Here is a 21,480-nt window from a genome sequence, read left to right on the forward strand (position 1 = left end):
AGTGTAATCAACCGAATGTCTTGATTTTACCAAATTGACAAATTTTAGTACTCAATTGTACTTTTACGACAAGTTTCAGGACTTCCAATGCACTTATTTTGATATATAACGTCAGGGAAAACAGTCGACCCATCATGCTATTGCTCGGGGTACAAGTCGAACCTTCCTCGAGCGAAGCACACGATCAAAAAGCCATTTCAAGCACGATCTAACCTAGCAAAACAGAAGTACCAACCTTTAGGGACGAGGACAAACTTCAGCCTCCTTCAAGGAAATTTCTTTAAGACGACAGACGACAGCCAAAGGGATTTAGACTTCCACTTTTTGACGACAAAGAATTGGCGTAGATTCGCAAGCTAAGTATCGTATCCTTCGAGACAACACATTGGGCAAGAAAGATAACAGCAGCAATGGAAACAGTTCTAGGAATCCACGAGCTTGTTCTTCCATTTTGGTCCTGTTATAGAAATAGAACGTGACCAAAAACATGGCACAACCTTAATCTTTCCCGAGTTGCATTCTGAACTAACGCGAGAGAATCGAAAACTCTAATGCATTGTGCTCGTGATCAAATAACGAGCACCACCCAAGTCGGATTCAAAGTACAAGGGCCGGCTTCGACATGTTTCGTATGGTCCCATTGAACATGTAAGGATATTTAAATATTGAGTTTAAACATATAGAGCAATTTAGTAAAGGGCTCACAAAATCTTACATGGTATCGAAATGGAAGGACCTGATTTTAAATTTTTTTAGGCCTCTATTCACCTCTCAAGTTATATATATCCACGCTACATGTAAGGAGGAGTGTTAGAATATTAAGTATTAAATCGTACATTCATCTAATAGCTTATGGTTTTATATGAATTGGTAATAGTCCCACAAAAATCTCACAATTTCCATCATTCTCAGCACTCGACGAATCGTTCCACATGTGTTCTTAAGAGCGAAGATGGCAGCCGTAGTCTCCTACATTCCACCAAAAAAAAAAACAATCGAGTTTTAAACATTTCGCAAGAGTTCACTCAATTCTTAAGCTTTTTGCTAAAAAAGAAAAATGTCATTCGTACTTCCTCTTTTTCTTGGACCGACCTTGATTTGTACTTGTTATCTAACCCTTTGAATTTCTGTCAAAAGTGCTTGTTATGCCGTCTATAAATTATGAAAAAGAGATTAGATATACGTCTGAAGTTTCCATCAATGTGAAGGGCCCTTTGGCAAATAAACGATGAGGAGGAATCGCCCACGTTTTCCACGTGGGCTTCGCCTACCAGACATGTCGGCGCCCACATTGTTCTTCTACTCCCCCCATTGAAAGGGGATGCTTTTCACGAAAGCGATACGAATTACTGACGTCATAAATAAAATACTTATGGTGGGGAATATGTCCTCCTCCTTTTCATAAGAAATTATAAGGCGGGAAACTAAAGTTTTTTTTGGTAGTGTGATGCGTTGGAGTAACCAATCCGGATATATTATCATCACTTTTATATAATTTACTTGCCGGATATTATTACAAGATGAAAAGAAAGATTATATTATATGGCAATTAACCGCGAAGAAAACTATCCAAAATGATCACGATGGATGTAATAACTAGTGAAATTCCGACGTGATGGCCATTTCAAGTCGAACATTATAAATTTTATGAAATTTCATCTAGAGTTAGATATATGTGTGTGATTGAAATTTTTGTGGGCATGATAGACTGTAATGTTGTGCGTTAGTCAAAGAGCGATAAAGATACCTCAAAAAGTCGTTCCCAAGGAAAAGTATCAAAAAAGTCCTGAATTTATTATATTTATGTCAATTCGGTTCTAAACATTTTATTGGTACCAATTCAGTCCTAAACATTTTACATTAGTGCCATTTTAGTCCTAAATATTTTGTATTTGTGTCAATCTAGCCAATTTTGGTTGGAAATCGCTGATGTGGATATCGGTTGTCCTACGTGGCGCTAACGTTGATATTTTTAATATTATTTTAATTTTTTAAATTTTTTGGTCCCGATGGGGAAGCTATAGACGGATTTCCATATTTTGTATCTGGAGTACTTCATTTAATTTCGTCTGTAATATTAGGCTTTGACGATATTTATCATGCACTTCTGGCCCCGAAACTCTTGAAGAATCTTTTCCATTCTTTGGTTGTGAATGGAAAGATAGAAATAAAATGGCCACAATTTTGGATATTCACTTAATCTTGTTAGGTATAGGTGCTTTTCTTCTAGTATTCAAGGCTCTTTATTTAAGAGGCGTATATGATACCTAGGGTCATTCTGAGTTGCGTTTGGGTAAGGAATGGATAGGCCCCAAGTAGCTACCTCTCCTACTACCAATGTGTGTGGGCGGATCATTGCCCCTTCATTCTGGTTCTACTTTATTCGCTATTAACAAGACGGCACACGCAAGACAAGATGTAAATTAACATATTAAAATAATATTAAAAATATCCACATCAACGCCACTTAGGACAACCGACGTTCACGTCAACGATTTTCTGTCAAAATTGGTTGGATTAACTTGATTGACACAAATGCAAAAAGTTGAGGACTGAATTAGCATCAATACAAAAAGTTTAAGACTGAATTAGTACCAATACAATAAGTTTAGGGCTTTTTTTTAACACTTTTCTTGTCGATCCCATTTTGTTATTCTAATCCATGTTTGCTAGCTTTGATGAATACATACCTCAAATGTTGTCCGATAATGGAAGAGCGCCAATCTCTAGAAGTGACTTTGATGTCGAATTCCACATCGAGTAGAAGTCAACGATGAAAAAGGATGGTTTAAGTTTATTATACCTTACTTTGGACATATTCTAAATATCTCTATCTCCCTAAGCACGAGGTGTAATTCCAAGATATTTGGGACACCGCATATACCAACTTGTACCATGTAGTGAGAATCATGCCCGCACGAGCATCATGGGATATTCTTTTTTTGCCATCGAGAGTAATGTCTTGATAGTCTTTTGAACTTTCTTTTATTCAATATTTAGCATCGTCCGTGAATTATTCTTATTTAATTCAGTTCATGACCTTTTCGAATTTCGCCCAATTAAATTTTTCTGTTAAATTCCTTAAATTTTTCCGCTGATACAGAATGCCAAATCAGCCATACAAAATTGGTGAAGCGTAATGCCACTTCAATAGGAGAACCCTTCTCATGCTTCATCTTCTTCTTCACTGTGCTCCCTCATAAAGACCTCCTTGCAGTTGCCCTCGTCAATGCCAGCACGCCGTGTCGACGGGATGTGCGCCGCCACCACCATCACCATGCCAACTCTTGCAATTTAAGTCAATGAAAATTTACCAGAGAAATAAATGAGGAACGGTTAAGAAAATCGTAGATTTACGTTATTCGATTCAAGTATCATGAATCGCATTCACGGGGTGAGCCTCCCCACAAAGACAGAGCGGATGGATTTTTTTGAATAGCTTGATATATTGATGGATTCAGATTTGAGCTCCCTGATTATGGGGTAGAAGCCAAATCGAAATAGGTATGGTTGGCTCATCAGCCTACATAGCTCAGCACACATCAGGGGCTAAAAGGACCATGGATTTCCTATGCACAACTCTTTGCTGCATTTTTTTATTATAACATTCTCTTTGTAAACACAAGGCAAGTGTTCCTTCTCTTTTCTATTGCCAAAAATGAGAGCGGATGCCACAAATATAAGATTCTTTGCACTTGTTGATGTTGAAAATCAAACATGTGTCACGTGTTTACTCCACGTGCGATTATCCGAGTCCTAGCCACTAGATAGAGTCGGGCCCGTGTTCTCATGCTAGTCTTATATTAGTGAAGGAGATAAAATCGGAAACTGGTTCGTTACGGTCACAAGCATTTCATCTTGATTTTTACACAACGTAGCGTAACATGCAGAAACCCGAAAAACTCTCGATCGTCGATTCCAATCGATCGCTTCGTGACGTAACAACTATCTGACTCCATAGAAATCTTCTCCTTTGTATCGTTGCGTCCCGCGTAATTTGGAGGACATGTTATGGATTAGAAAAAAAAGGAGCACTCACCACATAAAATAAGGTATTTTGGGCCAACCAATAATAGTTTATTTGAATGTAGACAATATTAAACTCTTGGCGGCCATCGTTTTATAAAAATGGGTAACATTTTTCGACTTTGCGACAATTATTTTGGTCCTAAGTAATTCGAACGACAAACGATACCAAAACAAAAAGTAGATGCCAAACGAGAATGTTGTTTTGCCATCTTTGAAAGTGTTGCGAAGTCGCTCGGGATTCAATCCTGAGTCAATGTTAGCTGTCCCCGAGGTCAAAATCCTGTGGCTGCAAGCCACGGAATTGGCCGATGCTCAAGACAAAACATCCGGACGAAAAGAAGCGGCCTTGGACATAAAGTATAGATTAGGAATTCAATTTTCCGTGGAGCATGTCATTTCGCATCTTATCGTGTCCTGATATTAATTGGAATAGCCGGTCAATCCGCGACTTACCTATTTGAGGTGAATTTCCTCGTCGCGAGAAGAGATCGATATCTTTTTATTCGAGATTTTGTATTATCACCGAGGAACCATTCATTGAAAGACTGATAACCGTGGGCACAAATAAGCATTTGTGCTATTTCATCGATCTTATTTATTTTTCTTTCCTTTTTTTCGATTTTTTCTTTTTGAGTTATTGTTTGGTGAAGGACAATAATCTCACATCCAACAAAAATAATATGCATTGAAATTAAGAGATTCATAAGAAATTACTTTCTAATCAATACTGGCTTAGAATGAGAAAATAAAAACTTATTAAACTTCACGCTTTCGAACATCTTAATCTGTTTTGAGAAACTCTTCATCGCTTCTACTTCTCAATGATCATTTTTCCACTAAAATCGTGAAAACGGATAAAGAAAAGACATCATTAACATAAAAATGGTCACACACGATACCACATACAAATAATCATATCTGTTGAAAGATTTCATACGCTTGGCGTGAAGCGAAAGAGAATCACCCAAAAAAAAAAAATAAGAATTAGGAAAAAAGAAGAAGAAGAAAATCTCAAGTCATTCCCTCCTTAAACTTCCAAGCACGAAGATGCATAAAAGACATGGGATTGAAAAAAAAAAAAAACATTGGTGGTCCTACCTTGATTGATATGAAGATAAGGATATGATCAATTGGGGGAGTAGGAAGAGGGATAGGAGTTGCGGGGATGATATGATATATGTGGGTCCAAGAATCCTAATTCCTAATTAAGCCACACTAACTCACTTTTGATTTCTTTCTTTAGCCAGACCAAACTAATTAACTTGAATAATTGACATAAACATAAGCTTAAACAACATTAATCAGAAGATAAGGGTCACACCCATCATCAATTGAGATGATGGGTAATGATCTCCTGTCCCCCGGCTTCTCTTGAAGGGCAAGCCAGCCACTGACCCCTAGACTTAGGTCAAGAAAGCCCTAGAACAGCGTTGTAGGTAGACCATATTATAAATTATAAGGAGCCTGGATCTTGTGGTGCTTGAGTAAAGCAAATTCTGCGGTGGGGAGGGCATTTTCTGCTCTCAACTTTTGGGTAACTAGGAGATGACTCCTTAAAGGAAAGCATCTATTAATTGGGCAATCTTTCTGATGGCAAAGAGGAAGATATTCTGAAATTTTAAGTAGCATATATGTAAATTTAATTATGTAGAGGATAGACGAACAAAGGAGCAAAATCATTGGTAATGCATTCAATTTCAAACCCAAAATGATGGTTTTTATTGTCGATATGCAATATAATCTCATGGACTCATCTGAAACTCCAATAAGGAGATTGGTCTACACCCGGAGATATCACCCATAATGAATGGGATATGACATCCATGTTCGTGACCCCGGATTGATCTTGTGATGCTTAAGTCGATAAATGATTTCGAACTTTGTCTAAATTGGTAAGATCGGATTGCACGTTAACGTCTAGCTTGACTCAACTTCAATTAATCGCCGCTGGCGATGCATCGCACGATCTTCTTTCGATGCATATCTACATCATGATTCATCTTTCGAAGCACATACAATGTTTACTGAATAGGAAGTAATGTCTTTGTTTTTGTTTTTTTTTTTTTTTTACTTAACTTGGCAAGAACTTTAATGCTCAGCTAGCATTTCTAGCCCAAACAAAATGCTTAATTAGCATTCCCTTCCCCACATAGACTCATGAACAATTCTCAGCAAGGAAAGTCTGAAAGGAATGCACTTGACAAGATATAGATATTTCTTGTTACTCCTATAAATAGCATGCAAAGTTTTTATAGAGATCAAGGGAAAATCACACATATCATGATCGGAGCCCGATTTGAAGTGATCGTCCATGGCAAATACCGGACGTGAGATTTCAAACCTTTCGAAATGGATCAATCAATCTAATAGATCAATCTCTCGAGACCATACTATTTTCGTTAGAGCTTTTTCACACGATATACTGACTCGTATCCATATTATGTAACGTAAAAAGCTATAGAGTCCATATCCTCCGTCTCAATCAAAAGGTGAGCATCAATGTTGGCATCAGTGGAATTTGCTCCCAATTGCTTCCCACCAATATCTCTCAATGGGTTCATGTGGATGCAAGAGAGAAACACACAGCCCTCACAATTTTCATAGCACAAAAAATCTTTCATTAGTGGGGAGCAACAATGTCATCTCGTAATTTCAACGTCCAATAGAAGTAGTACATCCATCAATTTTTTTTAATTGCAAATTAAGAATTAAATCAATTGATTTCTTTTTTTTTAGGGGAAGATTTATTTTAATAACATTATTCCTGCAAAATTTGCTAAATTTGATCAGAATTGCAAAATTCTAATTACTTGTAAGAAACTGGACAACTCTATCTCTTTCTCTTACCTAAATGATTCTGCTACTCCAGTTCCCATCACCATCGTCCTCATCATCATCCTGATGTTTGTAATCTCTCTTCTCTGTCTGTGACAGCAAAAACCCAAAAGCCCCACCGCCATCTACCTCTCAAGGAATCACCTTTCTACCGGAACTGAAACCTGCTCAACTACAGCGCTCGACCCATCTTCACCCTCTCTCTGTTTGTGGAGACGAGAAGGCAAACGATCTACTTCCCGCGGCTCCCACATGCCAATCAAGAGCCTAATCCACGACATGCGCTCGCGCTCGAGCCGCGCGGTCCACGACGGCTCCGCTGCTGCGGCGGCGGCGGCGGCGGCGGCTGCGGATGACGAAGGCTTGAGCTGCTGGGCCAGCATGCCCCAGGAGCTGCTGCGAGAGGTGCTGGTGAAGATCGAGGCGTCGGAGGGCTCGTGGCCTTCGCGAAAGAGCGTGGTGGCCTGCGCTGGGGTATGCCGGAGCTGGAGGCACCTGGTGAAGGAGATCGTGAAGGTCCCTGAAGTTTCCGGAATCTTAACCTTCCCTATCTCGGTTAAACAGGTGAGAGGAGAAGGAAAACCACGGGATTGGTTTGAATTGTTGAAGTTAGGAATTCGGTGAGAACAGACGTTTGATGTTTCATTATTTTTCGGGTTTTTCATTTCTGTTTTTTCCCTCTCTTTTAGTTAAATTCCATTTCTCCTATGCCCTGTTTGATGTCGTTGCGTCTTCATACTGCACTTGTTTGGTGGTGAAGTCTGCGATATGAGAATCGAACTGGGGTTGGATTCTGGGGAGGAAATTGTGGCATTTCTGGCGTTAGTGCGCTGATTTGTTGATCGTGGGGGGAAATTCCCAAGGATTTTGGCTTTCCTTGTTGGTGTGAATTATTTGGTTATTGATGTGGAAATTAAGTTTTTCATGCGTGGTAACGAGTTGGAGAGTCCATTGTTTCTCAAAAAGTCTTTGATTGGCAGTGAGAAATCTAGGCCGCATTGTCTGGCATCGCCGGATTCTTTCTGAACTTGGTTTTGTCCCTTAAGATGAGAGGCCTACCATTGATACATAAATTTTTAATGCGGTTAAGATGAGGAGACTAAAGAAATTCGGTTGCTGTCAGGAGCAACCCTGAATGCTTTAACTTTAAGCATGATCATGCTGATTGGCGAGGCACGAGTAGCGAGTGTTCAATTTATAAGCTTGTTGGTAAAAACATCACAAGTGAATGAACATTTGGAGATTCTACCCATGTTTCCAGGAGAGCCAGTGATGTTCATTGGGTTGTGAGCTCGATAAGATTCTGTCGAGACGAAACCTATGACTTGAAATTTGTGACGTTTCCAATATCTAAGCCTTATTGTCCTTTGCTGCAACCAACTATAAACTTGTGGCGCAGTCTCCTTGAAAAGTTCACTCATGTTCCAATAATTGTAAGCTGTCGATGAATGTCTCGGAAACAGCACTTAAAGTTGATCCAGGCTTTGTCTGGGACCACCCTTAGGCTTAAAAGGGGAGGGACAGTAGTGATGATTGCCTTCTACCTTTTTTTCGGTCATTCCACCTTGGGACAATATACTGGTCCTAATGGTCCAGAAACCTTGATAGTGATTTGTCCTTGAGATGCTGCATGATCAATGTGAATCTTTGTCACGTCTTCTGGATTTTTAGTTATGCTTACAAGCTGCATATCATACTTGAAGTGCAATGACCTGGTGGTATTCTAAGAATCATAGTTTCTCTATCAAGACAATTTTGTGTTTAATTTTTCAGCCTGGGCCTAGGGAATCTCTGCTGCAGTGCTTTATCAAACGAAACAGGTTCAACCAGACGTATCATCTCTATGTCGGTTTGACTAATGGTGAGTACCTGCTTTCTTAGGCATTAGGAATTGGTGTCTTACTTGTTTAGAAGTGTGTCATTCGTTTGCAGTTATATTCTTACTTATGCAAGATTTTGCAATTACTATGATTCTATTCCATTTTCTTTTTTCAGTTCATTGTCAATTAGGATATGAACTGTTTCATCGTGTTTTGTTTGAGCAATCATGATTTTACTTTCAATGTCTTCCTGGTCCCCATGGCAGCGCTTAGTGATGACGGGAAGTTTCTTCTTGCTGCACGCAAATGTAGACGCCCCACCTGCACAGATTATGTGATCTCCCTGCATGCGGATGACGTCTCTAAGGGTAGCTGCACCTATGTTGGGAAACTAAGGTGTGTCATTTTGCCTCTTATAATACTGGTCAGACTGTCAGTTTGTTGAAGCATTGATGAGTTATTATTGAAAGTTGGCTCATTTTCTGCTCTCCCTTTAGGTCTAATTTTCTTGGAACCAAGTTCACAATCTCTGATGGGCAGCCACCTCATGCAGGAGCAAGGATGCCAAAAAGTCGCTCGACCAGGCTAGTCAGTTCAAAACAGGTTTCACCTAGGGTTCCAGCAGGAAACTATCCGGTGGCCCACATATCTTATGAACTGAATGTGTTAGGTTCAAGGCGAGTATTAAGTCCGTGGAGAAGTTAATTGCTTTTCTTTGATGAACGACTTGGGCTATCGAAATTACCTTTCACCACCTATGTATAATCTGATTATGCAGACACTCCTTTGCTAAATGAGCCTAATTATTGGCCGATAAATTTTATTGTTTTCTTTTGTGTTCTCTGCAAATGTGTTCAGTAAGCTAAGAATATATGTCACAAGTGGTTCTGCTAAAAATTCTGCATTAAATAGGCATCTGAAAAATAAGATGCAATAAATAAATATGACAGTAAGTGTGTGTTTTTCTGAGAGTTAGTTTTGCCTTTCATTAACTGACGAACACCTTTTTTATCTCTCACTTGCAGAGGACCAAGGAGAATGCACTGTATTATGGATGCCATCCCTGCCTCAGCAATTGAACCTGGAGGAGTTGCCCCCACACAGACAGAGTTGCCTCTCAGCAGCGTAGAGTTCTTTCCCCCACTTCCTTTTTTCCGAACAAGATCAAATCGCATGGAGAATGTGTGTTCAGGACCTATGGTTAGTCAGAAAGATGGAGCCTTGGTGTTGAGAAATAAGGCTCCTAGGTGGCATGAACAACTTCAGTGTTGGTGCTTGAATTTCCATGGACGAGTAACAGCTGCCTCTGTCAAGAACTTTCAGCTGGTTGCTTCTCCAGAAAACAAACCTGCTGGGCCCCAACATGAGAAGATCATCCTCCAGTTTGGGAAGGTGGATAAGGATTTATTTACGATGGATTATCGGTATCCCCTCTCGGCATTCCAGGCTTTTGCAATCTGTCTCAGCAGCTTTGACACAAAGATTGCGTGTGAGTGAACTATTGAACAGGTTTGCTTCAAAATCTTAGTTCCTGTTAATCTGATTGTGAGCTTCTGGTAATATGTAGTGTGAATCTGAACCGCAAGTACAAAAATCTTTAAAGGCACGAGCTGCTCTCATGCCACTAATCTTTTGCCGGAACTTTTAGCCAGCTGGTTATCAATCTGATAATGCCCTAAGCACCCAGCTAGTGGGTGTTCCACTATTGGGATGACTTGGAGGAAGATCATCCGCACTTCAAAACAGTTTGCGATCATTAGTTCATGACGTCGACATTAACTGGGCGATTATCCAAGCCAGTTCAGCTATTTCTTTTGTATGCAAATATGTGGCACGTAGTGATGTACTTGTGAGTTCTGAGAGCACCTTTGCCCTCCAAATGAGAATATCTCCCCTCTTGCACCTTCTGTGGGACTGATTATTTGCTCGTTTTATCGTTGGATGGAGTACGGTACACTAAACCAAAAGTCTCCTTCTGGCCCAGGGGATGCCTAGTCTGTCGCGAAGTAAAACTCTTCTGAGCCGGCGATGACGGTGCTTGGACGATGGGTACACTCGGGGGATGCAGATGCTGCTTGCGCCGAAGTGTGAAAAGATTTAAGTTATTCAGCTCGGTTCTTGAGTTAGTTGGAATAATTTCTGTACATAAAGTTTCTCATGTACATGAAGTTGGTGCTTTCTCAGTATGCTACTATACACTTGTTTATCTTTTGAATAAAAGAGTATCCGTTTAATGGAAAGAAGCGTCCTCTGAATGGCCAGTCAAAGGAATCGCGCAACGGATGATTGAATCAATGAATTATCGAGGAACTTCTCTATTCTTGGTTGTAGATCATATGATGCATTTTCTCAAGAACCTACCTATATGTTAATGTCGATGTTTGTTGATCAGTATCTGCATCACATACAGATGCCTTGGCAAAAGTACTGGCCATCAAATGATGGTATACCATGGTTTGCGCTCAATCCTACTACAAATCAATCATAAGTAAATTAGATGATTTGGCAGCTCCCAAAATCCCTAGAAAGCATGCCAAGCACCTGAACTAAGTCCGACTCACAAGTACAATTATTCGTGGAAAGGCTCAGATACAAATTCTATCTGAATACAGAAGAACCAAATCACCACTCGCCATAGAATAGGAGGTAAGGATGACCGTACTAGCTTCATATGGCAATAGATCAATAAATAAACAAACAGACAATTCCAATGATGCAAAACTGTGCATAAGCTTAAAGTTCATTCTCATGATATGATTTTCTACTCCTCTAAAATTGCCCATATCAACTACCCAAATTGTCTGGAACAGAGGCTTCTCAATAGCTTCATAGTAACACCACAGGTCCACAGGATTATACAAACATCTGTACATTTTCTCTAGCTGGATGCACATTGCTATACTTTCAAGAAAGACTAACTCTAAGCTGTTTGCATCTGGATTCCTGATTCAGATGTCACAGCCATGGGCTCCTCGGCTTCTTCCTCCACAATCGGGAGATCATCGGTGTGCATCTGCGGCTGTTTCATGCTCCGAACAAATTGAGTAAACAAGGGAAAATGCTCGGGCGAGAAAAAATACGCCCCCATTCTTTGGTAAAAGAACGAGTGCGCCGCATCTTCAGCCAACAAATGCTTCCTAATCTGCTCAAATCCCCCACAAGCAACAGTGTCTGATGAGTTCTCTCCAGAAACCTCGACCCCGTGCTTTTTGCAAGCCGACAATATTTGTCCTAGCAATAGCTCCGGACTCGAGAGGCCCTCCTGTAGCCGGCCTTCATCTGTAAGGTCCATTCCTGGCAAGATCATCTTGCAAGAATGCCGTGCAAACATCTTGGCGATCGCTTCGTAACCATCTCTATTTTGCGTGTTGTAGAACCCGGCCGTTAACTCGGCAGGGTGGGACCGAGTCTTGTACCACTGGTGCACCAATGGAACTTTACCGCTGATTGCTACCTCTGAATCCCCGAAAGCTGAAGATGCAAGTGAGAGAAGGCGGTCTGCGTGACGAACTAACAGGCTTGAGTACCAGGAAAGGAAAAAGTCACCATACGGAGATTCCCACGACCCTCCATGATCCTTGAAAAAACCGTTTGAGCTCGGAGACGCATCGTAAGCAGGGGCATCATGGGGTCCACCGAGTGCCCACAAGGGATTTCCGGTTGTTTCCCCATGTTCCTTGAGAAGCGCAAGCATGCTTTTGTCATAGCACTGAAATTCTCCCACTCCAGGGACCTTGCTCCTTCTGGAGATGCCCTGGTGAGAAGGATATCTGAGGTCGCCGTCCGGTCCGAGACCCATCGAGATGCCCTAAAAAATTGCATGTTATGTCAGTGGATGAAGAAGTGAAGATTAGTGCAGAAAATCACGAAATAGCAAAGAAAACGCTCTTACATTGATTGTGGAGCCAATGAACGAAGAAAACGACAACTTGAAGCTTTCACAGAAGTCGTTGTAGACTTGAACCGGTGTTTTCCCCTCTAGAACTGGGACTTCATCAACTGCTAGTGATAGGCACTCTTTGTATTGCTGACCAGTGTGATCTGTGAAGAAAATGCTGGGGTTGTGTTCTCCTATTTTCCTCACCCACTCAGGAAGGGGTATCTTCGCATGTTTAGATCCGTGGAAGCAGAGCGACACATGAAGTTTAAGACCCACTTTATGGACCATCTCTACCACAGCAAGATAGCCAGACCAATCATACTTGCCCATGGCTTCCTTCTCGACGACGCCCCACCAGATCGGGAGCTCCACACCTTCGACACCTAGAAGTTTCAGCGCTTTCAAGCCCACTGCTATCGCTCTTGCATGGTTCACCACGTTGGAATTGGAAACCACATCCAATGGCAAGCCCACATATAACCTCACACCACCTCGCTGCAGATGAAAGTGCATATCATTAATATGTTGCAATCCACAGATTAACTAAATAGAATATGAACAGAGGAGAATAGGGCTAGAGACTCAGAATAAGGTCAAAGAAGAAACGCAATCATAGACCAATGTTAAGGTACAATTGACAGTTGAAAGGCAAACGATTTTAATTCTTACTCACTCAATTTCAGACATTACGTACACCATCAGTGGGAAATCCATTTCCACAAGTAATGTTATTCTAAATTCCTAACAAACAACCCATCGGTACATCAAGGAAATCATGTCATTCTATAGAGAAATGATGCATTCCTCTTTACACAGTGAGCATTGTCTCTGTAGACAAGCTTTTCTACGACACAGGAAACAGGATACGTTAAGAATCCTTGAATATTTCTTGTCTGAGAATATAATACATCTGACTCGGTATCACTCTCTCTTAAAGGAAGAAAAGGGAAATTCTTAAAATCTTTCCTTGATTAGCTTCCCAGTGCACCCCATAACTAATCCGCCGACACAATACACGGCATCAGGAACAACACTCAAGTTTTTCCCCTACTTATTTGGTCAACAACAATAACTCAGCAGACATCAGACACTTGAGGGCTTCTCCAACCACGGTAGTAATAGTATATCAGGTGTTCCAGGACCGAATTGGAAACTAGTTGTTACACAAAAACATTGAACCCAGTTTTAAGTAGACCTCAAAAGAAAAGCCATATATCTGGGCTCACAAACCAGATTTCAAGTGTTAAAGCAGCACAAGTAGAGAGAAAAACAACAGGGAAAAGGAACAGAAGGCATGGAAACGATCTAGAGTTACCATAAACAGCCATCAACCTAGAGCTCCATCAATTCCACTTAAAACTAGTTCCAATTTTCACCACAAAACACATTATCCAAAAACAATTCTCTAAGCTCAATAAAATTCACCTCTTGCAGCAATACCTTTCTCGTCTCTGTTCTTCTAACGTCCAGCGCAACCAAAAATATACTAAAAATTTACCACAAAGAAAACCCCCTAGAAAAAACTCTGCTTTTAAGTGAAAATCTCTTCAACGAGCATATATATTAAAGTCCCATCAACGAAAATTAACCAAAAAAATAAGGGGGGGGGGAAACGAAAAAGCTTACAGATTGAGGTCTTGAAATCTTCTGGGGCTCGATTGCTTCAGTTTGCACAGCTTTCAACGTCAATCTCACCCCAGAATTCCTCAATCCAGAGCTCTGACCGAACGAAACCTTAGACTTCCTCCAGAAAACGTCGTTCCCGTTCTTGAAGCTCAACAACCCGGGCTCTCTGCACGCCAAACCCGTCTTCAAAATCTTGGCTTGAGAGCTTCCAATCACAGAAACCTCCATAGTTTCCCCCCAAAGGTTATAAAAACTCAAAACGTTTCCCACAAATCAGCCCCAAAAATCTGAGAACCGGGAGCAAGAACCGGCTGAAAACACGCGATAATTACGCACAGCTCGATTATCGAAAACAAGATTCGAAGCTGTACAAGAACCGAGTATCTATCCAAAACAAGTGAGAGATAAAACGGGGATTTCGCTCGAATACAGGGGAAGAACAATTGTTGGCGGAGTCTTTGAAGGAGACTTTTTGCGGAAAACTGAGAAATGGATGATGAGGCTCATCGCCGCCTCCGAAGACGCGATATATAGAGGGAGAGCACCTGAGGGTCGGCCCTTTCTGTGGGGCCACCCAAAGACGATGCCAAAAAAGACATGACACGTGTCAACAGTGCGTTGTGCCAAAACTCTAGCCGCATAAAATTCACATTTTGGAACTGCTTTTGTTTTGCATTGTTTGTGGAAACAAAAAGTGAATTCTAAAAAATATTTGACATGATCTATCAGAATCATTAAAATATATTTAATGATGATTTTTTTTCTTAAAAAAAATTGAATACATATAATAAAAAAAGATTCATTTAAAAAATTAATAAATATATTTTTCATTATCGATAATAATTTAACAAAATATTATCTAAATTAATCATTTTTTATATAAAAAACGAGCCGAAACGATTAATTTTTGAAGGGCAACCATTCCTCTTTTTTTTTTTTTTTTGTCAAGCCATTGTATTTACCATTTTATCGTTTTCTCAAAAATTTTCTACGTCCTATTTAGGCAAAAATCACGAAAAAAGAATTATCTTCACATCAAATGCAATCAATGGTTTCATCATAAACGACCTGTTCCTCCACCCACCTCATGATCTGTCGCCGTTTAGGAGAAAACCTTATCCACAACCCGCAAAAACGACGGCGTTCCCTCTCGAGAGGGCACCATTTTAAATTAAAGAGATAGCCAGATGAGAAATTTGATATAATCTTTTAACTTCGAGAGAACACGCACAAAAAATTACAACAAAAAATTAAAAAAAAAATAAATCTAAAAGGCATGACAAGAAAATTGCAAAATTGCATCGAGTATCGAGCGGCCGGAGAGAACCCGCTAAACCTCTTTTGCCAGGTTGTCAAATGATTCTCTATTCCATATTAATAATTTTTGTTTACGCGGCCCACAAGAGTTTGAATTTCAATCTTTTTGGTTGCCTTTCATCGTGTGCCATCAAAGTTGTTTTAAATTTCAAATGGAGGTCAATTTTTCTCTTTCGGCGATTGAATTTCATAGTCTACAGTCGATAAAGATGTCTGAAGAGGTCGTGAATCACGTGCCTGGCACGAGGCTCCATTATCGACCGCGCAAGATTGGCGTTTGCAATATTTGACAAATTTTTTCAATTAAATCAAGATTCAAAAGTTCGAAATCATGAATCACGTTGATGGAGAAAATTTAAAATGGTACAACAGTAATTCACATTTTACTCATGATTTTTTCTTTTTTTTTGGTCCTCGGTTGATCATAAGACAGATGACGAATTTCCAACGTGCGAGAAGAACTATTTGTGGCCTTTTTTGCAAATGTGATATGTCGAGGAAAAGTTTGGCCACAATTATTGAGGATCGGTAGCATGATACGTTTGAAGTAATAGTTTGTGGCTAAGTTATCGTATCATTTGCCACAATAAGAGGTTTTTAAAATTACCCTCTTGTATTCTACTTAGTCCAAAAGTTGTCGTATGTTTGGCTCAAGAAAATAATATTCCATTCTCGGTTTACGGTCTATCAATCAAATAACTATTTCACCATGAATAACTATTTATGGGTGGACCCAAATTATTTATTTTCGCAAGTGTCATTGCTTTTTACTTGTTTTTTTATAAATAAATAAGGGCCGGGGGCACCGAAAGTCCCGTGTAAGTATCGTCATAAAGGCCATACGCCTATTACAGAATGTTTAGTTTGATCGAAAATTTACTTTGCATCTTTCGGGACTCGAAAGCTGGAGATCGATCTCCTAATGGGAGGTTGATGGAGTTATCGAGTTCGATAGAAAAAAGTAACTTTAAAACTTGAAGTTTTTTTACTATTAATGACATATACGATACATGTAATTTTCACCACAATTATGTATGCTCTAGATTCTTGCTAGATATGTAAAGATATTAGCGATTGGAAGTTTTTTTAACATGAGATATACCAAGGTTAGCCCGACCAACATGACCTGTTCGGACATTCGATCACGGCGTGAATCGAACTTGTGATTTCGCGAACGATCTGTCTGCGATTTATTTATATATTTATATATAAAGTGGATTCTTCGTGTTACTGCCGAAACGTGAAAGAGAGGAATCGGGTCTCCTTGGGGACGTGGGCAGAGGCGGCTGCTCTCAATGACGTGGAAAGTCAGGAGGCCACCGCCCTCTCCCCACCCGCCACCCTCCATCGACCATGACCTTAAAATTTTCAAAAGCGCAATCATAGACAAACTTGGATCGTCGTGACACGTGGCGTCCACCCGCGGGGGCGATGCCTGTGTGCTGACTCATCTCCAAGCAAGCCTTTTGGATTTTTGTGCTCTTGAGCTTTGTTTTGCCAGCTCCAGCCCACCAGTTTTAGTGAAGGTAAGGAAGACAGGGGCGCAAATTTTGTGGGTGGTCAAAAACTTTCGGATCTAATGGAGACCCATCTTGCTCGTTAGGTTGGATAGGGGTTCGTGTGAGAATATGGATTCTATACGTGTGTATCTTATCCAACGTTGGACTTGAGAAATTCGCTTGGTGCACCTTCTGGATCATGACGACTGATCCATCATGGCGGTGGCAATTTTGGGTTCACAATCAATCACTATGGTCCGCTATCGAGTAACGTTTTAAGTACGCAGGCGAGGAGCCGGTTAGCCGGTCGAAATTAAGGAACGATTTTAAAAATAATTCCGCGAGTAAATTGAATAACATCCGGGGTGAGTCCGTTAAATTAGCACTAGTTCTTCTATCAACATTGATTGGATCCGTCAAACGAATGGATCGGATCGAATCGAAAATGATCAAATCCTAAGCGATGCGTTTGACCTGTTTTGACTCATTTCCATGCAATACAAATCTAATGACTCATACCCCGATCCAATTCATACATGACCCGACCCATACTGCTAAAATACTTTTACATCTAACCAAATATAAGAAAACGTGCACTCAAGCTGAGGTGATAGCACGAAGTGTACGAGCGGGAGATGAAGTGAAGAGAGAGTCATAAATGCGGGTTGTGTCTAAGGAAGTTGAACCCATTTAACATTCATATTGCTTTTGGTTTTACATCAAAAATCTATTTATGACCCATTTACTGAATATAATTAACCTATTTAACAGCTCAGCCCATCAAATATGGGACAGGAAATTGGTCTATGACACATTTTGACAAATCCAACGTCGACAATCTATTCGGTATTTGGGGTTTTCATAAAACCACCGTTGATTAATTGCCATTGTCTAGGTTAGTTGTCTTCAACTCCACTTGCGTGTCTGATCTGAGACGGCATCAACTATTCTAGCATTAATACTCGCAATTAATGTCGGGGCCGGGTACCATACAACACTCATAATCCTACATCTTTTAAGGAATGAATGGAATATAAAATATAACTAAGGTCGCTCCAACAATAACTTATGCGTCATGAATGTGTCGAAAGAAAGCAACGTACATCAATTAGTGGTAGCGAGCCCAATATTCTATAAGTATGGTCCAATGGCGGTGCACCAAGTCGGCCTCTTTGCTCTCATGGGATTACGTGCGTTGACTCGTGATTAATCGGTTAAGCGACTCGACGAAGCAATGTCTAAACCACAATTAAGGAGACAAAACATATATGATTAGAGGCCAATCATTTCTTTATTCCTTAGTTAGGATTCGATTGCTTCAAAGGGATGATGCGGCCGCGACAAGAATTCTTCGAGGTTTTTTTCTCGGTGTGTGATTTTTGTCTTCCTACTTGGTATGTCCACCTTCATTTTCTTTTCTTGGCACCGACTTTTCCTTCTAGAGTTTTTGGCAATTTCTGGCCACCACTTGAAATGTATCTTTGTAGACTTTTGATGTTGTGGCGAAAAACCGGGGAACCATCTTTTTACATGTGCGGAAGAAAAAGAGCTTGTACATAAAAGTCCAACACGGAATATTGCGTAGACCCAACTTTTAAATTGGGTCTCCATAAAAAAAAATTCATGCGTAATATGTCGGTATCGGAAAATTGCTTGCGACCTTCTAATAAAACCCTAGGAGGGGAATCGAACAAGGGTTCGATTCGCCTCGACTTCCATTGCTTTGCTTGGGCAGGAAAAAGGAGCGAGAGAGCAAGAGAGAGAAAGGGTGGTCGTTCCGATTTGTTTTCTATCGCTAAGTAGATTACCAAGCGACGTTATTTTGATCGATGACTTATCTATAACAGGGAAGGTTCGGATCTGCCCAACTTTTTGTCAAAGGTCCACAACAATAGTCCCACGAGATGAGGACGCGCGAGATTAATCAATTTTTGACCCGCGACCGAATGCCTATTTCATGTGCACCATGTCAAATGCACCTAGTCCAATCTTCCTACTGACATCATTCACGATCGAAAAGCACCCTATCAGCGAGCTTCAAAGAGGCGGGAGCGTCCCCATTTGGAAACATTAGATAATGGTTTATCTTTTCACATTGACATGATAACCTAAGTGTACGTGGTTGTTATCTTCTGTCGGGAGCGATGACTTTGCATTTCGCACGGAAGTTCCGACATGTCTTGCCGGATTGACCTATCATCTCAGATCGTCGAAACTAATCCAAAATTGCAACCCGGACAATTAAAAAGATGCGACCCGAAGGGAATCAACCACCCCGACGATTAGAGATCATGGGTAGGTCCACAGCTGAGATTCCCATCGTTCCATTGTTCGATCGATCCGTGGGTAGGTGGTGGCAAGAGTTGAATGGGGAGACGTGTCGATGAACGGGAGATGACTCGTGCCATGCCGTGGATTGGGTAGGCTGATCCATCTGTGATGCAACAGATTTCTATCCATTTTTGGGGTCCATTTCAAGGAGACATGTCGTGGTGGACCGGGCCCAGACGTTGTGCTTGATGGGCAATTCACACTCTGTTTGGAAAATGCTTTTGGGAGGTGAAGGAGCGGTGAAGATGAGGATAAAGAAAAAGAGAGGTGAAGAAATTAGGTTTTGCTATGAAATTACACAAGTATCTAACTGGGCCTAGAAGAGAAGGGCAAATATGGGGGGGCTTGTAGATTTTCTGAGCTTTTCTTCTCAATTTGGAGAGAACCTTTTACTGGTGGGGCCACTGTAACAACGGGAGAATCATCAAAAAAGTCATGAATAGTTTGTAATTGTGTCAATTCAGTCTTAAAAATTTTGCAATTGTGTCAATTTAATCCATTTGGCTGGCCAGCCGGCGTCGGCATGTACAATTTCTAGTAATATTTTGATATTAATTTATTATTTTCTCTTTTCTTTTTCTATATTTTTTTCTTTCCCCTTGTGGCCGACGAGGGCCGTGAAGCCCTTGCCCAAGACTGGCGAGGCCATGGCCCCCTTTGTCCACAGCCGCCGAGGCTACCCTCACCTCATGGGGAAGGAAAAAAGAAAGAAAGAAAATAAAATAATAATAATAAATAAATAATATTGTTAAAAATTATTGACATTAATGCCGACCTACCAAATGGACCAAGTTAACATAAATGCTGAAGATTTATCATTGAATTGGCACATTTACAAAAAGTTTGGGACTTTTTTTGACAATTTTCCTTCAAACAAGTTCTACTCAAATCCTCACCTACATTCCCCCCTTTCTTTCCAAACAATGGATTTTGTTTCCTTTCTCTTTTTCACTTCCACCACCATTTCTTTCCCAGATTGAGGACAAAAGTACTACATGTCTGTCACACTGCTGAAGCAGTGTGATCGATCAGTTATCCGCATAATACGCTCGCCATCTTAAACGATAGAATACTTACACTCAATTCGCTTGTTAGGTCATTATCATGTGATGTAACCGTCATATGAAGCACCTTTTTCAAGTAAAGGCACCCAGACCTTCGATTTGATGGGACTTTGTCTGATATGATGTCTCAAGTTCTCGCATATTTGATGCGTTTAGCTTCCCTATCGATCTCTTAAGGGTTTGACAAATTGTTCGTTTTTCTTTATCGAAAGCGCAAGTCGATGGTGCTCTCGACGCCATTTGCAAGAACACGAACGTGTGTAGCATGTTTTTGATTATTCCCATTACGTCGGGGAAGAAAGGAAAGCCACACACAGCAAAGGTCATCGAGCTGCTCGAGATAATCGCGAACTATCTCACGAGTACCGGGGAAAGGAAAACATCTCACTGCTCCGAGGAGGCCGAGAAATAATGAACGAGAGCGGGACTCAGAGCTATGAACGACCCACGCAGAACTAGCTGCACCAATTCCTGAACAGAAGCGTTTTGGATAGGGTCATGTGGTGGAAGTATAGAAAGTAAAAAGCATAATTTACCTCTTCCGGGAGAAAATGAAAGGAATCCTTAAATTCCTAAGAGTCGTAACGAGAGAAATGTTTTCTATCATAAAATAAATATTAAGGACGATCGGTTTCAAGGTGGATAGTTCTCACCCTTCAATCGGAAAACTGCTAGTAAAAGCTGATTTCATAAAATGAAAATGGGAAATCGCCCACTGATTCCATGGATTCACCCAAAAATCAGACTGCTTGTCCGGTCCAGTTCCCGGGTAAATACAAGGAACCAATCCCACTGAGCAGGGAAAGTAAAACCCACAGAAATTAGAGTAAATTGAATAAATCAGAGTTGGTTAATTGGGCCAACTCATGTAAATTCCAACAATAGAATATGAACAGTAGCCACTGAATCAGTATACTCAAGGACAACATAAGGTCCAATTTCAATTAAACTTTTTTTTTTTCTATTAGAACCGAGAACCAAGCCGATCCCTACGGAACCGCCCAAAATTGGCTAGTTCGGTCTGGGCAGTTCACAATTCTTGTGCACACCGCTAATAGACACTGCTTTGGAATTTGCGT

General features: G+C 40.6%; 2 protein-coding genes across 3 annotated transcripts; one reads left to right on the plus strand and one right to left on the minus strand.

Annotated features, from left to right (window-relative positions):
• The first annotated feature begins 6,871 nt into the window (after positions 1-6,871).
• LOC115731758 (tubby-like F-box protein 3) lies at positions 6,872-11,491 on the plus strand. Of its 2 annotated transcripts, none has more exons than XM_030662435.2 (6): positions 6,872-7,428; positions 8,638-8,725; positions 8,951-9,080; positions 9,182-9,361; positions 9,710-10,173; positions 10,669-11,491. In XM_030662435.2, the coding sequence occupies exons 1-6, from the start codon at positions 7,117-7,119 to the stop codon at positions 10,677-10,679; spliced, it is 1,185 nt and encodes a 394-aa protein (XP_030518295.2). In that variant the 5' UTR covers positions 6,872-7,116; the 3' UTR covers positions 10,680-11,491. The 2 variants fall into 2 exon arrangements, with proteins under 2 accessions (XP_030518295.2, XP_030518296.2); XM_030662436.2 differs by having other exon boundaries at positions 6,873-7,428; positions 9,710-10,193.
• Positions 11,492-11,548: 57 nt separating this feature from the next.
• LOC115753674 (inactive beta-amylase 9) lies at positions 11,549-14,686 on the minus strand. The gene is made up of 3 exons (XM_030692390.2): positions 14,191-14,686; positions 12,577-13,059; positions 11,549-12,492 (listed from the first exon to the last, which is right to left on the minus strand). Exons 1-3 carry the CDS (start codon positions 14,416-14,418, stop codon positions 11,605-11,607), a joined length of 1,599 nt encoding a protein of 532 aa, XP_030548250.1. The 5' UTR covers positions 14,419-14,686; the 3' UTR covers positions 11,549-11,604.
• Between the last annotated feature and the right edge of the window lie 6,794 nt (positions 14,687-21,480).

The sequence above is a fragment of the Rhodamnia argentea genome, chromosome 1 (genome assembly GCF_020921035.1).
Source record: "Rhodamnia argentea isolate NSW1041297 chromosome 1, ASM2092103v1, whole genome shotgun sequence".
Classification (NCBI taxonomy): domain Eukaryota; kingdom Viridiplantae; phylum Streptophyta; class Magnoliopsida; order Myrtales; family Myrtaceae; genus Rhodamnia; species Rhodamnia argentea.

Bases quoted from the DNA above. Each gene is read 5' to 3' on its own strand.
- LOC115731758 (XM_030662435.2), top strand. From the start codon at position 7,117: ATGCCAATCAAGAGCCTAATCCACGACATGCGCTCGCGCTCGAGCCGC. The intron at 8,726-8,950 runs GTGAGTACCTGC...TCCCCATGGCAG, and splicing joins CTATGTCGGTTTGACTAATG to CGCTTAGTGATGACGGGAAG. The intron at 9,081-9,181 runs GTGTGTCATTTT...CTCTCCCTTTAG, and splicing joins ACCTATGTTGGGAAACTAAG to GTCTAATTTTCTTGGAACCA.
- LOC115753674 (XM_030692390.2), bottom strand. From the start codon at position 14,418: ATGGAGGTTTCTGTGATTGGAAGCTCTCAAGCCAAGATTTTGAAGACG. The intron at 13,060-14,190 runs GTAAGCTTTTTC...TTTCATCTGCAG, and splicing joins AGATTTCAAGACCTCAATCT to CGAGGTGGTGTGAGGTTATA. The intron at 12,493-12,576 runs GTAAGAGCGTTT...GCAATTTTTTAG, and splicing joins TCATTGGCTCCACAATCAAT to GGCATCTCGATGGGTCTCGG.